The 14,994-nt window shown below is 52.3% G+C and overlaps 1 protein-coding gene across 1 annotated transcript; it reads right to left on the reverse strand.

Annotated features, from left to right (window-relative positions):
• Window positions 1-2,100: 2,100 nt before the first annotated feature.
• On the reverse strand, window positions 2,101-9,794 carry TMEM249 (transmembrane protein 249). Its single transcript, XM_081323545.1, has 5 exons — window positions 9,445-9,794; window positions 8,690-8,787; window positions 7,293-7,485; window positions 5,659-5,744; window positions 2,101-2,534 (listed from the first exon to the last, which is right to left on the reverse strand). Exons 1-5 carry the CDS (start codon window positions 9,572-9,574, stop codon window positions 2,391-2,393), a joined length of 651 nt encoding a protein of 216 aa, XP_081179671.1. The 5' UTR covers window positions 9,575-9,794; the 3' UTR covers window positions 2,101-2,390.
• Between the last annotated feature and the right edge of the window lie 5,200 nt (window positions 9,795-14,994).

The raw sequence follows: 14,994 nt of genomic DNA on the forward strand, positions 1-14,994 counted from the left end.
TGGCCGCCCTCTAGCAAAGCCGAGGCGAGGCGGGGGGAGGGGGGGGCAGGAGGCCTCACCCGCGCCCCATTCCTGGAAGCCGCAGCCGCAACATCAGCCACGCAGCGCAACGGCAGATGTAGGGGGGGAGGGCTGCCTGCGTGTGGAAGGGGTTACTCACCCCGACACTTCTGGAAGCGCCCGGGCGAGCTCAGACTGGGGGGCGGGTGAGCTGCGGTTGGAGGCCCTCCTCCCGACTATCCCCTCCCGGGCTCCAGACGCAGCGGGGAACGGTTCCCATCATTCTCTCCCCTTCCTCCTCCAGCAGAAAGTGATCTTCCAACAACAATCCTGTAAGGTAGGCTGGGGCAGAAAGTGTCATGAGCTTCCCTGGCGGGGGGCGGGGGGCTCCAGGCAGACCTTGTCCAATGAGTAGCAGTCCCGCGCGGCTTGCGGGTGGAGGGAGAAGCCGCGCGCCGAAGCCCACTTGAAATCTTCCTTTATCCGGGAAGGGGCGCCCGAAGCAGGAGGCACCGACCCCTCCCCATCCCGTTTGGAGGCTGGAAAGCCCCCCCCCCGCCCTTGGCCCTGCACTCCTCACCGCCCACGGGAGCGCCCAAGAGAGCGACGCGATGTCGGGGCGTCGAGAGGCGCCCCTTTCAGGAATGGCTCCCACGAGCCACGCAAATCTCGGGGAGAGGAAGCCGAGCCGGCACGTCGCTGGGAGCCAGGCTAGGGCCAGGGGCCCCCAAAGGAGCGGCGGGCGGGCTCGGGGCTTGCTCCGCTCCGCTTCCTGCGTGGGGAAAGCCGAGGCGCTGCGTGGAAGCGCCCCCCGCCCGGGACTTCACCCGGCCGCTGGAGCGGCGCGCCTGGGCTGAGAGCGAAGGCGAGCCAGCAGCGCCATCTAGTGGCCGCCTGAGGAACCGTCGCCGCCTGGGCTGCTTCACGGGGGAGGGGGGGTCCCTAACCCGCCTAGCCAAACCTGCAGGCTGCGGAGCAACAAGAAGCGGGAGGAATCGCGCCAGGGGGTGCCGGAAGGTCACATCCTGTGCCTGATCCTGAGCTGGTTGCGCCACCTTCCAAGGACATCTATCTCCCACGGCAACGCCTGAACGGCTTTGCTGGCACTTCCCACCCACCCCACCCCACCCCCAATTTTCTAGGCCTGGTCAGCCTGTGCAGGACGCCTCCCTGAAATGGAAATGGGCGGAGCATCGATCCCAGCGTTCCCCCCCCCAACAACCCCCCCCCCCGGGACTGTGGAGACCCTCCCTTCCCCATTACTCTTCCTGCTCCGGGTCCCTTCCAGCAGAGAGCACCACCTGCAGGGTCAGGATCCAGAGAGGTGCTGGCTGCGGCTGGGGCCCCAGAGCCAGCCTCTAGGTTCCCGTCAGTCAATCAATCAGAACAGAGCTGGGAGGGACCTTAGAGGTCTTCTAGTCCAACCCCTTGCTCAGGCCGGAGACCCTATACCGTTTCAGACAAATGGTTGCCCAGTCTCTCTTCCTAAAGACATCCAGTATTGGAGCAGTCACAACTCCTGAAGGTCAAGCTGTTCTACTGGTTAATTGATCTGGGATTATAGAATAACAGAGTTGGAAGGGACCTTGGAGGTCATCTAGTCCAGCCCGCTGCTCAGGCAGGGGACCCTACACCATTTCAGGCAAATGGCTGTCCAGTCTCTTCTTAAAAACTTCCAGTGTTGGAGCATTCACAGCTTCTGGAGGCAGGTGGTTCCACTGGTTAATTGTTCCAGGTTGCTTCTCTCCTTGGTTACTTTCCGTTGTTTCTCGTCCTGCCTTCAGATACTTTGGAGAATAGGTGGACCCCCCTCTTCTTTGTGGCAGCCCCTCACGTTCCCCGTAGTTCTTCTGTTGTCTAGACTGGCCATACTCAAATCCTGCAACACTTCTTCACATTTTTGTCTCCAGGCCTTTAATCATCTTAGTTGCTCTTCTTCGCACTTTTCCCAAAGTCTCAACATCTTGGTGACCAAAACTGGATGCAGCATTCCGGGTTTGGCCTTACTAAGGCTTTATAAAGCGGTACTAATACTTCACGTGATCTTGATTCTATGCCTCTCTTTATACAACCCAGGATTGTATTAGCTTTTTTGGCTGCTGCCGCACACGGCTGGCTCGTCTTTAGGTGATCTAGGACTCCTCAGAGTTACTGTTTTTGAGCCAGGTCTCGCCTAATCTGCACTTGGACCTTTGGTTTTTCCTGCCCAGGTGTAAAACCTTGATTTTCTCCACATTAAATTTCCTGCTGTTGGGCAGGCCCAGGGTTCAAGTCTCTCAAGATCTCGGGGCCGGGCCCGTCGTGATGCAGGTAACAAGCGGGCACCTGTCTCAGCCAGGAGGCCAGAACCCCTCCTTGCCAATTTTTAATTGCCTGCCCATCTTACATTGTTACACAATGGACATATCCTCATCTTCATCTTCATAGATCTCGGGGGGGGAATGGCGGACGACGTGGAGCGTGGAGAGGTCCTCCCACTCAAAATAGTTGAGGTTCAGGTAGCGGGCAATGCGGCGTCCAAGGGTGTCGACCAGCTGGTTGTGGGGGAGAGAAAAAAGTCAGGACTGAGCAACAGCCATAGCAACAGCACTTCAGACTTATATACCGCTTTACAGCCCTCCCTAAGTGGTTTACAGAGTCAGTGTATTTCCCCCCAACAATCTGGGTCCTTGTTTTATCGACCTGAGAAGGATGGAAGGCCGAGTCAACCTGGAGCCCCATCTGGATTGAACTGCTTGTAGTGGGCAGAGTCAGCCTGCAATGCTGCATTCTGACCACAGGGAGGGAGGGAGGGAGGGAGGGAGGGAGGGAGGGAGGAAGGAAGGAAGGAAGGAAGGAAGGAAGGAAGGAAGGAAGGAAGGAAGGAAGGAAGGAAGGAAGGAAGGAAGGAAACAATAGGACTTAGTGTCATGGTTTCAATAGATGAAACCCATCAAAAGAACTTCAAGGCAAAATTCTTCCTTAAAGAACAATTAATTCAGGAAACAAAGTATCGGCACTACATAGTTGGACCCAAAAACTAAATTCCCTTCCCCCAGATACAAAGTAACAAAGTGCAATTCCCACCCCCAATAAGCTGTCATAGATCACATTCTCCAATTAGCCTAAAACGTGGGCTTTCTCCCCAACTCCTCAGCCTGCCAAAACGTTACCAGCTCGTCCTTGGGCTCCCACAAGCAGCGTTATTGTTACGGCTAACAGCTCAAGCTTCTGCACCTGATTTCTAAATACCAGAAAAAGCCCGTTAAAAGCAAAGAAAAAATGGCTGCAATTTTCATCAGTTGTCAGAGTGGGAACATCCAATGTTTACAGCGTTGACACTTAGACTTATATATCACTTCATAGTGCTTTGCAGCCGACTCTAAGCAGTTTACAGAGTCAGCCTCTTGCCCCCAACAATCTGGGTCCTCATTTTACAGACCTTGGAAGGAGGAAAGGCTGAGTCAACCTTGAGTCGGTGAGACTTGAACTGCTGGCTGTGGGCAGAGTCAGCTTGCAATACACTACTCTTACCACTGCACCACCATGGCTTCCTTCCTTTCTTCTCCTTGTTTCCCTTCTCATCTTCCTTCCTTCCTTCCTCCATCACTCCCTCCCTCCCCAAACAATAGCACTTAGACTTATATACCGCTCCACAGTGCTTTAAAACGCTCTCTAAGCGGCTTACAGGGTCAGCATATTTTCCCCCAACAATCTGGGTCCTCGTTTTACCAACCTCGGAAGGATGGAAGGCTGAGTCAACTTTGAGCTGGCCAGCATCGAACTGCTGGCAGTGGGCAGGATTAGGCTGCAATACTCCATTCCAACCACTGGGCCCCCAGGGCTCTCTAGCAGACGCCAGGCCAGAGACAAAAGGGTCCTACTCGCACCCCTCCAGATCCCCCCCCTGGGCTCAGTGGAGGGTCTGGCTGGCGTTTCCTGCCGGCCAGAGGGAGGCACCCTGGTCCCTGCAGTAGGTGGCCCATACGAGTTGGGTTGTCCCTTTCCCTGTGCTCTCTGGGATGCTTGGACTACAGTTTCCATGGTCCTCAGCCAGCATAACCCCACCATTCCTTTAGAGCCATGACTGGGGCCCCCCATGCCTTCAGCAAGCGTGACAAGAAACATCACCTTCCTTTTGGCCTTGGGGATTTTACAGGGTGGTGTTGCTTCCTTCGTTACTGGGATTCTTGGAAAAGCAGAATCCAAAATGGGATAAAACTGGTTCCCAGTTTCCTCAAGATGAGGATGAGGAGGAGAATGCCAGCTGGAGAGGAGTATTTAAGCCCAGGCTTTGGGTTTTAAGACCAAAGTCTAGTAAGAGCACAAGAATCGCTGTGGCCACCCCAGCTCTTTTGGGGCCCCCAAAAACCGTCCCTCTGGCTCCCCTTCCAACGACCAGTAGACCCCCTCTGAACTGAAGCATGTCAGCCTGTGTCACTAGCGTGTGTTGGGGTCCAGAGGCGGCAAACGAAACAGGCCAGGAGACCAAGGCCGAATCCGCAGAGGCTGCAAAGCTCAGCTGCCTTCAGACATTGTAAGGACTGTTTCTTGGATAAATTGGCTTATCTTTCTCCGAAGCATAGAAACCCCAGAAAAGGCGCCGTGCCTGAGCACCAGGGGCCTCTTCCAGGAGGGTGGGGGGGCTGAGGTTTGGGGGTGCTCAGGGAGGGTGGCAGAACGGCCAGAGGCTCTGAGGGCTGCTGCCTCTTTGTGCCACCCTAGGCTAAGGTCTCCCGGGAAAGGGGCGGCCAGGGGCAATGGGGAGGGGGCAAACAGAGCTGTCCTCCCTCCTGAATAGCGCAGCCCCACGGAAGGAGGGGGGCTCCCTCAGCTCGGCAGGGAAGGGGTCTCTCTCTCTCAGCGGCTGCACAGACAGACCCTAAAAAACCGGATGCGAAATTAACGCCCCTCCTCTGCCCTTGGGATGGTCGCGGCCAGGCTGGCCCCGGGATGATAAGCCGGCTTCTCCCAGGGGGCTGCGGGGGTCAGGGTGGGGGGGGGTCTTTCCAACTGGAGCAAAGGATGGGCGAGGGGAGCAAACCTCGGGATAGAGGAGCAGCGGGATGTGGCAAGGTGGGGGGAGAGGCTTGGCAATCTGCTTGGCCCCCTCCTAAACACACTCCCTGTCACTCACATCCCACAAGGAGCCTGCCCAGGTCCTACTGGCTGGGGAGCATGGGAGGTGTGGTCCAACCTGCTAGGAACATCCATTCATGTTTTTATCTGCTGTGTTTGGCAATGGATGATTGTAACGTTTTTTTATGTTGTAAGCCCCCAGAGTCCTTGGGTATGAGATGGGGGCAATAAATTTTATCAAGAGAGAGAGACAAGACAGATGACAGATAGATATAGATAGAAATAGATTGATGATAGGTACATAGAGAGAGCAATGGATAGGTAGGTAGGTAGATGGATGGATAGATAGATAGATAGATAGATAGATAGATAGATAGATAGATAATGATGAATGGATGGATGGACGGTCGGATGGAGGAAGATTGTCTTGGCACATTACATTTCCACACTCAAAATGGAGCGGCCTTCAGGACGGGTGAGGCCAGCTCGCCAGTTGCTGGGAGGATCGGGGAGGGTCTGGACTTCCAGCCACCTGCCTTGACCCTCTTGCTGCCCCACGGAACGGCCTCCCAGCCCTGCTCTCTTCTCCCCAGCTCTCACCTCATAGTTCTTGGTCAAGCGGAGCAGGGTGAGGACCTCCAGCCGGTAGCCGTTGATGATGAGGCTGTAGAACAGCTTTCCATAGGCTGGAAGAGGAGGAGGACAAGGCCACGTTGAGCCCCGGGGCCTTCAACAGATGCTTTCATGCCCGGCCAAAGGCCTCGGCAGCTTCCCTTTGGTCAAGAGCACCAAGACCCCCCAGAGGCTTTGAAGTTCCTTCCTGAGGCTGACCAGGAGCAGTGGCAGTAACTTTGGAGTAACTTTCAACCATGGTTGCAAGCAAAGAGACCAAAAGTAGACCATGGTTTCTGCACGCTTCTGGGTTGGGCTCATTCACACCACCCCAAAGCCACGGGTGGTTGGGATTTATGACCCAATGTAGCTTGTGGCCCTGGTTTGTTACGCTTTGGTCAACAAACTGCTTTGGTTCCTTCCGTTCCTTCATTCATGCTAGTGACTTAACCTGGTTTCCGAGTTAACTCATTTTCCAGGCTTAGACAATATACTGCATGACAGGCTAATATAGGCGGATATATTGCATTATAGGCTAACTAGAATTCCTGGATTCTCACAATGTGCTAAACCGGGGGTCCCCAAGCTTGGCAACTTTAAGACTTGTGGACTTCAACTCCCAGAATTCCCCAGCCAGCATGCTGGCTGGGGAATTCTGGGAGTTGAAGTCCACAAGTCTTAAAGTTGCCAAGCTTGGAGACCCCTGTGCTAAACCACCCCTAAACCAAGAAACCGACAACTGACAACGCTTAGCACATTGCACTTGGTCTTTCACTGCCCAGTTAAGCCCGGCCACGGGCAAACTCATGTGGGGGTCCCGAGTATTGCAGGCCCCTCACCTCCTGGTTTTGGTGCCTTAGATCCCCCCAAAACTTACTTTCTAGTGTTGACCTTTTGGGAAGGGGGTCTTGCATGCATTGGCCAGAGGTTTGCTAAACGACGTGGAGGCCAGGGGTCACTTCCTGCCATGAGCCACGCCACTCTTCACCCCAAAGCAAAGGTTTGTTGGACGAGGAAGGAGCATCTGGGTTGGGCGGGGGGGGCGACATCCCGGGGGGGTGTCAGAAAAAAGTGGGGGTGCAAATGAGTGCAAGGCAAGGTGTGGGGGGGAAATGGCCAGAGGGGCCGTCTTTTGGAGGACCAAGGGGGAGTGTTAGGTCTCCTCTGAGGTCTGAGCCTGGTGGGCAAGCAAGGTACAGCTAGTCAGTTCGTTTAGTGACCGCTCAAAGTTACAACAGCCCTGAAAAAGTGACTTATGGCCATAGTTTCACAGTTAACGACCATCACAGCCTCCCCCTGGTCACATAATCAAACTTTGGACACTTGGCAACTGGCTCCTATTTACGACGGGCACAAGAGGTCACGTGATCCCCTTTCACGACCTTCTGACCAACAAAGTCCATGGGGAAGCCGGATTCACTTAACAACGGGGTTACTCAGTTAACAACTGCCAGGATTCCCTAAAGAACCGTGCCCGGGAACATCGCAAAACGGAGAAAAAATTCACTTAACAAACGTTTCGCTTAGCAACAGGGGTTTTGGGCTCCCTTGTGGTCGTAAGTCGAGGTCTGTCTGCACTTTGGGACAGGGAAAGGAGCTGGGCCCCGTGGGGGGAGGGGTACCGTCTCGCTGGGCAACCGTCCGGACGTAGATCTGGTGCAGGGGCCCCTCGTGCCACAGGATGTCTCGGATGTAGAACTGGTAGACCTGCCGGGCGTGGCTGATGATCAGGCGCCGTTTGCAGAGGTTGCTGATCACCAGCCAGAGGCTGGACACCAGGCTGAAGATGAAGAAGGCGGAGAGGTCCTGGTAGGCCTGGAAGGGAAGCGCCCTGGTCAGCCCCCTGGCCCTCTGGGTCCCCGGGAGCCCCCAGCAGGGGGAGGGGGAGGAGGGTTCCCCACTGGGTGGGTCCTCGGTGCTCTCTGAGCCGGGTGGGTTTCTTGCAGACATTTCATGACCCAAACCAGAGAACACCATCAGTGGTAGAAGGGAAAGAGCTTGGGGGTGAGGAGGAGGAGGAGGAGGAGGAGGAGGAGGAGGAGGAGGAGGAGGAGGAGGAGGAGGAAGAGAACTGTGGGGTCCCTGGTGCTCTCTGAGCTTGGCCACTTTCTTGCACACATTTCATGACCCAAACCAGAGAACACCATCAGCGCTAGAAGGGAGGGGTGTTTGGGGAGAGGAGGAGGAGGAGGAGGAGGAGGAGGAGGAGGAGGAGGAGGAGGAGGAAGAGAACTGTGGGGTCCCTGGTGCTCTCTGAGCTTGGCCACTTTCTTGCACACATTTCATGACCCAAACCAGAGAACACCATCAGTGCTAGAAGGGAGGGGTGTTTGGGGAGAGGAGGAGGAGGAGGAGGAGGAGGAGGAGGAGGACTGGGGTTCTTGGTGGTTCCTCAGCTTGCAGATGTTTCATTACACAAATTAGGTAACATCAGTGCTAGGAGAGAGAAAACCTTGATATGACCTAGTTGGGTAATAAAATCTGTTAGAAAACAACCAAGCTCAGAGAGCAGAGATCTCTTCCTCCTCCTCGCCCCCCTCCTCCACTCCACAAACCCCCCTCCCTTCCAGCACTGACAATGTTATCCAGGTTTGGGTCATGAAACATCTGCAAGGGAACCACCATGGTTGGAGAATTTCCCCCCCCCAGAAGAAACCCACCCAGTGGGATTCACCACTTGGAACCCTGGGCAAACCTTTCCTTCTTTCTCCCAGCTCCTGCCCCGTGCCCTGAGCATGCATCGCAAATGGGGCACCCAGAGTTAGCATTCAAGGGAGGGGCGTGCGGAGGGGGGGTTGCCGCAGAATTGCAGCCCAAGGCAGAGCCAGCCTGCTCCCCAACAGCTGGGTCCCTCCAGAGGTTTGGGCCTGCAACCCCCAGGCTTTCCGACCCTCTTGGCTGGGCCCCAAACGGCCCAAAGACTTGGCGTGCCCGGCGAGCAAGGCGCCCCCCCCAAGGATGGGATTGGAGGTGAACCGATGGGAGTCCCGGGGGGCTCAAAGCAACGAGGATGACCCACCGCAGACGTTTTGAAGTAGAAGATGCTGGCGACGACAGAAATGACGAAGCAGAGCAGCCCTTTCCCGATCGTGTCCTTGTAATACTCCATCACAAACACTGTGGGAAGAGACAGCGTCAGGGCGGCACTCGGCTCCTGCCGGGGGGGGGTGGTCATCGCCCCAGGGCTGCCCCCTTCCCACCCCCAGGCCAGCACCTGCAAACTCACAAAATCAGCCAGGGGTAGGCAACCTTGGCTCTTTTATGACTCGTGGACTTCAACTCCCAGAATTCCTCAGCCAGCCATGATGAGGGGAAGGGAGAGATTTCCCAGCTAAGCCAGGCTGGCTCAGGGATTCTGGGAGTTGAAGTCCACCAGTCATAAAAGACCCGAGGTTTCCCACCCCTGGATGCAATTGAAATTCTCTCTCCTATCTGACCACAAAGGAAAAAAGCCCCCACGTCCCTTCTGTGCAACTGGCTGCTCTCTTGATGTCGGGTGCTTTCTTTCCTCGGAGATGGCCCACCCATGGGCGGCTGCTTCGAGGAGCTACGGAGAGCCAGTACTGGACCAGAGATTGGGGACCCCTGACCTGAGTGATGGAGGGGCTCCATAGACATTGAACTACATAGTTACTCAGTGGGTAACTTTGCAAGACAGGCCTCCTTCGATGTAAAAACTGCCACATCTCTGTCTCTCCAGGTGTATCAATCAACCCCAGCCAAGCCTGACTCGGGGCCCTTGCCCAGCCCCCACTCCCCCGGGAAACGCCTTACCTTTGGGCTGCTGCAGCTGGAAAGGGAAGTACTTGTTCTCCTTGAGCTGCTGGTGCAGGTATTCCTCCGAGTTGACCAAGCAGCAGTACCAGAGGGCCAAGGGGCCCCTCAAAATGGACCTGAGGATCATCCTGCCAGCCCCCCGGGTTAGGGCTGCGGGGTCCTGGGCGGAAGGAAGGCAGGAAGAGCTGAGCGGAGCTGCTTCGGGGAAGGAGATGCCCAGAGGGAGGGGCAACACTGCCAGGGCAGGGATAGGACCACCCAACGCCCTCAGATCAGCAGGATAGGGAGTAGCCCCTGGGCAGGAGGGCCTGTCGTGGACCCTGAGCCCCTTGGCACACCCCAGGAAAGCCCACCCTGCAGGTCGACACGGCCCTGAAGCTGTCCAGGGAACCCTTCCCCCCTTCTCCCCCCCCCAAAGCAAGGGAAAATAGTAGGCAGCCTTTCTCTCTGATCCAGAGGACCCGGCAAAGGCTCAGCAACATGGGTGGGGGGGCTGGCAGCCGCCTACCTGCAAATGGACGCTGGGTGATCTGCAGAAAGAGGGCGAGGGCAGCCCTTGGGCCAACAGAGGCTCAACAGTGAGTGGCCCTCAGGCGCTTGCACGGGCACCAAGGGTCGCCCACTGCCCGTCTCTCTCATGGGGATGCACCAGCCCCCGCCCTGGCAACGGTGAGCAACAGAATGCCATCTCCACGGCAACCAGGCCCGCAGTCCCCGGCCTTCAGGAAGAGGGGCCGCCAGGGACAGATACACCCATTATCCCCTCCCCCCCCCCCGGTTGAACCCTGACAAGTCTATTGCAGCAATCACAGCTTGGCCCCCTTGCAAGCAGGTCCGAAATTTATACATTTGTACATTTACAAGTAGTCCTCAACTTATGACTGCAATTGAGCCCAAATGTCTGTCACTAAGCGAGACAATTAATTGGATTTTGCCCCATTTTACAACCTTTCTTGCCACCGTGGTAAAAAGTGAATCACTGCAGTTGTTGAGTTAATAACCCGGTTGTCAAACGAGTCTGGCTTCCTCCATTGACTTGGCTTGTTGGAAGTTGTGAAAGGGGGTCACGTGACCCCCCCCTTGGGACACTGGGACCGTCATAAGTACGAGTCAGTTGCCAAGCGTCTGAATTTTGGTTCCGTGACCCTGGGGAGGCTGCAACGGTCGCTCAGTATGAAAACTGGTCACGTCACTTTTTTTAGTAGTGTTGTAGCCTTGGTCACTAAATGAACGGTTATAAGTTAAGGACTACCTGTCATATATTACATATACAGTATGAAAGAAAAAATGGTTAACAGGTTAAACAGCAGCAAAGTCAAAGTTCAAAGCACTGTTAACAGTCTGTTACTGTAGTTGATTCCTAGAAAGTCTACAGTCCAGGGCTAGGCAACCGTGGCTCTTTTATGATTCGTGGACTTCAACTCCCAGAATTCCTGAGTCAGCATAGCTGGCTCAGGAATTTTGGGAGTTGGAGTCCACAAGTCTTAAGGTTGAGGACCCCCGGATTAGAGATCAAATCTTGGATGTGACAATTCTCTGAAAAAATGGCTGGCTCAGGAATTCTGAAAGTTGAAGTCCACGAGTCGTAAAAGAAGCAAGGTCGCCTAGCCGTGGTCTACACGGTTTCTTACTGTATTTATCACAGATCACCCCAATCCTCCTTAACTCTGAGTCCAGGGTCCAGTATCCTTGTCTGGTTTTTAATAATGAAATATTTCCTTAGGTTGGGAACTTTCCCAATAATTGCATCTCGTTTCCAAAGTTCAAAGGTCTCTGTTATAAATATCTCTGCAATAGAGCCTTGGTGGAGCAGTGGGCTAAGGCCTCCCTAAGTAACACCAGCTGCCTGCAATTATTGCAGGTTCGAGTCCCACCAGGCTCAAGGTTGACTCAGCCTTCCATCCTTCCCAGGTAGGTAAAATGAGGACCCAGATTGTTGGGGGCAATTAAGCTGACTTTGTAATAATGCCTCTTGGGGGGGGTGAAAGCCCTAATAAGCAGGCATATACATAGAATGAAGGCTATTGCTAAGCACATTTAATTTGTGCTTAGATTGTAAGCCGCCCTGAGTCTTCGGAGAAGGGCGGGATATAAATGGGATTAAAATAAATAAATAAATAAAAACATCCATTTCTGTTATTTTTAGATTTTCATCTAGCTTTGCCTCTATTTAATTTTTTTTTACTTTTGTTTTTTGTATTTTAAGCTTTGAATAAAATAAAACTGAACAAGTAAAAAAAAGGAACGGGACCACACGAGAAGGACCCTCCCCCACCCACCCCACCTGCTGCTCACTGCCCTTCCCCCTTACGGCGAGCTGCGGTGGTGGAAATGGGGTCTGCCTCCAAAGCGGGAGAAGGCGCTGCTGTGAGGGCCAGGAAGGACCCAGAGGGGGCCGAACGGGCCTACAAGCACAGCAGAGCAGTGGCAGGACCAGGTGTGCGTCCCTCTTGACGCCAACGAGGCTCCACCGAGTCTCGGGACAGGTTTCAAAGTTCACATTTACAATCCTCTCCCTTATTTTTCCAAACCCAGGGAAGCTTAGGATGGAAAAAGGAACTACTACCCCTCACTGCCTCTGACAGCACCTTCAGATAGTCACGTTATGCACTAAACCATAGTTACAATAGGGCTTATTGAATAAACATTTAGCTACATTCACGTTTATTGTCCCAGTTCCCAGTCTAGTTAATGTAGCTTCTCAGCAATGATTTCTTGAGGGGGTCCCTGGTGGTCTCTGAGCTTGGTTGCTTTCTTGCAGCTGTTTCATCATAACTTCCCCAGTGCACTGATGGTGTTACCTAGCTGGGTAATGAAACGTCTGCAAGGAAACCACCAAGCTGAGAGAACACCAAGGACCCTCAGTCCTCCTCCTCCTCTCCTCAGACCCCACTTCCTTCTGGCACCGATGCTGGTCATGAAACGCCTGCAAGAAAACCACCCAGCTCAGAGACCACCAAGGACCCCTCATTTCAGCCCTGAGCTACAAATATTCCCCTTTATCAACAGCTTCTTGCTCTGCATGAAGCAGGAATCCAGCCACCGTGGCTTATGCATGTTTAAAACCTATGCCTGGATTCACACAGGCGCTTAAACGTGGTTTTTGCTTATACACTGATTGCCAGAGCCATTTGTCCGAAGTGATATAGGGTTTCCTGCCTGAGCAGGGGGTTGGACTAGATGACCTCCAAGGACCCTTCCAACATCATCATCATCATCATCATCATCATCATCATCATCATCATTATTATTATTATTGCTAATTGAGCTCACTTATGTCACAGTAAGCCTGTGGGATGCGTTGTCTAGTTAAAATGAAATCACAAGCCAAAACTTCCAAGAGAAATCAATGGTAATTTATTTGTACCCCTTTGCAAAGGGGGTGCTCCTTGTGCATGCAAGCACACAGTGGACACCCCCCAAATTACAATATTCATTCTGTATGTTCTCCATTGCCATTACAAATTTACCTCCCACCTCTTCTTCACTGGGTTAGTAATCATGCTGTGATCCTGTCGTCACAACCACCACCACCCCAATTACATCTCCCACTCCTCTTAATTTTATCACCCCCTTCTCTTATTTACGAATTTCCTTCTATGCTTGTTAGTTCCTAGGGCTGTCTCTAAGGTTGCTATCCAATCAGGAGATTCTGGTTAGGATGGGTTTTCAGCGTAGCAGAGACCTTCCTAGATGCAATTCTCAAGCTTCCAGCTAGGCTCATGAGAGTAAAATGTACGCAATGTATTTGCTCTACAGGCCAGCATGTCCTCTCACAGTTGTGTAAAAACAATAAGCTCCCTTTACCCACAAGCCAGTCAGCCCCCCCCCCCATCTTCTAAAGACCCCTTGCAGCAGTAGCACCCCAACGACCCACACAGGATCCTCTGAAGTTGGCAGAATTGAGGACAGCCTTGGTCTTCAAACACAACTTGCATAGGCCTAACCACACTAACCAAAGGGCTTTCACCAAACCAAAGTGAGTTCATCTTTGCAAATGGCAACTGGGTTTCCAGGACTTCTGGGTGAGCAGAAAAACCAAATACGCAGGTATAGCCTAGGTCAGGGGTGTCAAACTCGCAACATCACGTGACGTGTCACGACTTTTTGGCAATTGGCGGCAATGGGGTGGGTGCGGTTTCACTATGATGGTTCTGGGCTGCGGGCCGGCAGTTTGATACCCCTGGCCTAGGGTTTCTTGCCTGAGCAGGGGTTAGACTAGCAGACCTTCAAGGCCCCTTACAACTCTGTTATTCTGATATTTATTTACAATAAATACCTCAAACTTTTGCAAGTAGGAACCTAGTTTCCAATTTACACGTATTTTAAAATTGTTCTAGCCAAAACCTGGCTTGCCTAAAGCAACCAAATTGCTTTGAAGATATAACTTTATGTAAAAAAAGATGTCGAGACTCTAGAAAGAGTACAGAGAAGAGCAACAAAGATGATTAGGGGACTGGAGGCTAAAACATATAGGGTATGGTTGCTGGAATTGGGTATGTCTCTAGTTTAACGAAGAGAAGGGTGAGGGGTGACATGATAGCAGTGTTCCAGTATTTCAGGGGCTGCCCCAAAGAAGAGGGAGCCAAGCTATTCTCCAAAGTGCCTGAAGGCATGAGAAGAAGCAATGGATGGAAAGTAGTCAAGGAGAGAAGCAACCTAGAACTGAGGAGAAACTTCCTTCCAGTCAGAACAATTAACCAGTGGAACAACCTACCTCCAGAGGTGGTGAATGCTCCAACACTGGAGGTTTTTAAGAAGAGACTGGACAGCCATTTGCCTGAAATGGTATAGGGTTTCCTGCCTTAGCAGGGGCTTGGACTAGATGACCTCCAAGGTCCCTTCCAACTTCTTCATTATTATTATTATTATTATTATTATTATTATTATTATTATTATTATTATTATTATTATTATTATTATTATTATTATTATTATTATTATTATTATTATTATTATTATTATTATTATTATTATTATTATTATTATTATTATTATTATTATTATTATTTGCATGCAAACAATCAAATCTTACTGCAAGGCAGGCACCAGCCAAACATTTGCAGCTTGCTGATCAGTCCTGAGCAAAAAGCAGAACGCCGGACTTTGGCCTGCTGCATTGCAGACACCCCCCCCACACACACACACACACCCAAAAAAGCAAACAGTGTAAATTATGTGTGACTTTGAATTTTGATAAAGCCACCTTTGACCCCTAACCACCCAGATCAGCTTGCTAGCCACACTATCTCTGAGAAAAGCTGGTGAACAAAATTGGATTCAACTCCAATTCAGCTTGCTGTGAATATTTTCCTCACAGGGGCACTTTAAGCTGTTCACATTTAAAAGCGCGGGGGGGGGGGAATCTCGTAGATTTGATACTGAATGCAACTCACCTTTATATGCACCACCACAAAATTTTGCTGTTCTTCAAATTTGTGATTTATTTATTTAAGAAACTTTATATGGCCACCCGTTCGCTTTCAGTGACTCTGGAAATTTTAAAAAATTAAAAACTCAGTATACAAACTAGGAGAAAAAAAGGTC

This window comes from Vipera berus (assembly GCF_964194415.1).
Source record: "Vipera berus genome assembly, chromosome: 3".
NCBI lineage: Eukaryota > Metazoa > Chordata > Lepidosauria > Squamata > Viperidae > Vipera > Vipera berus.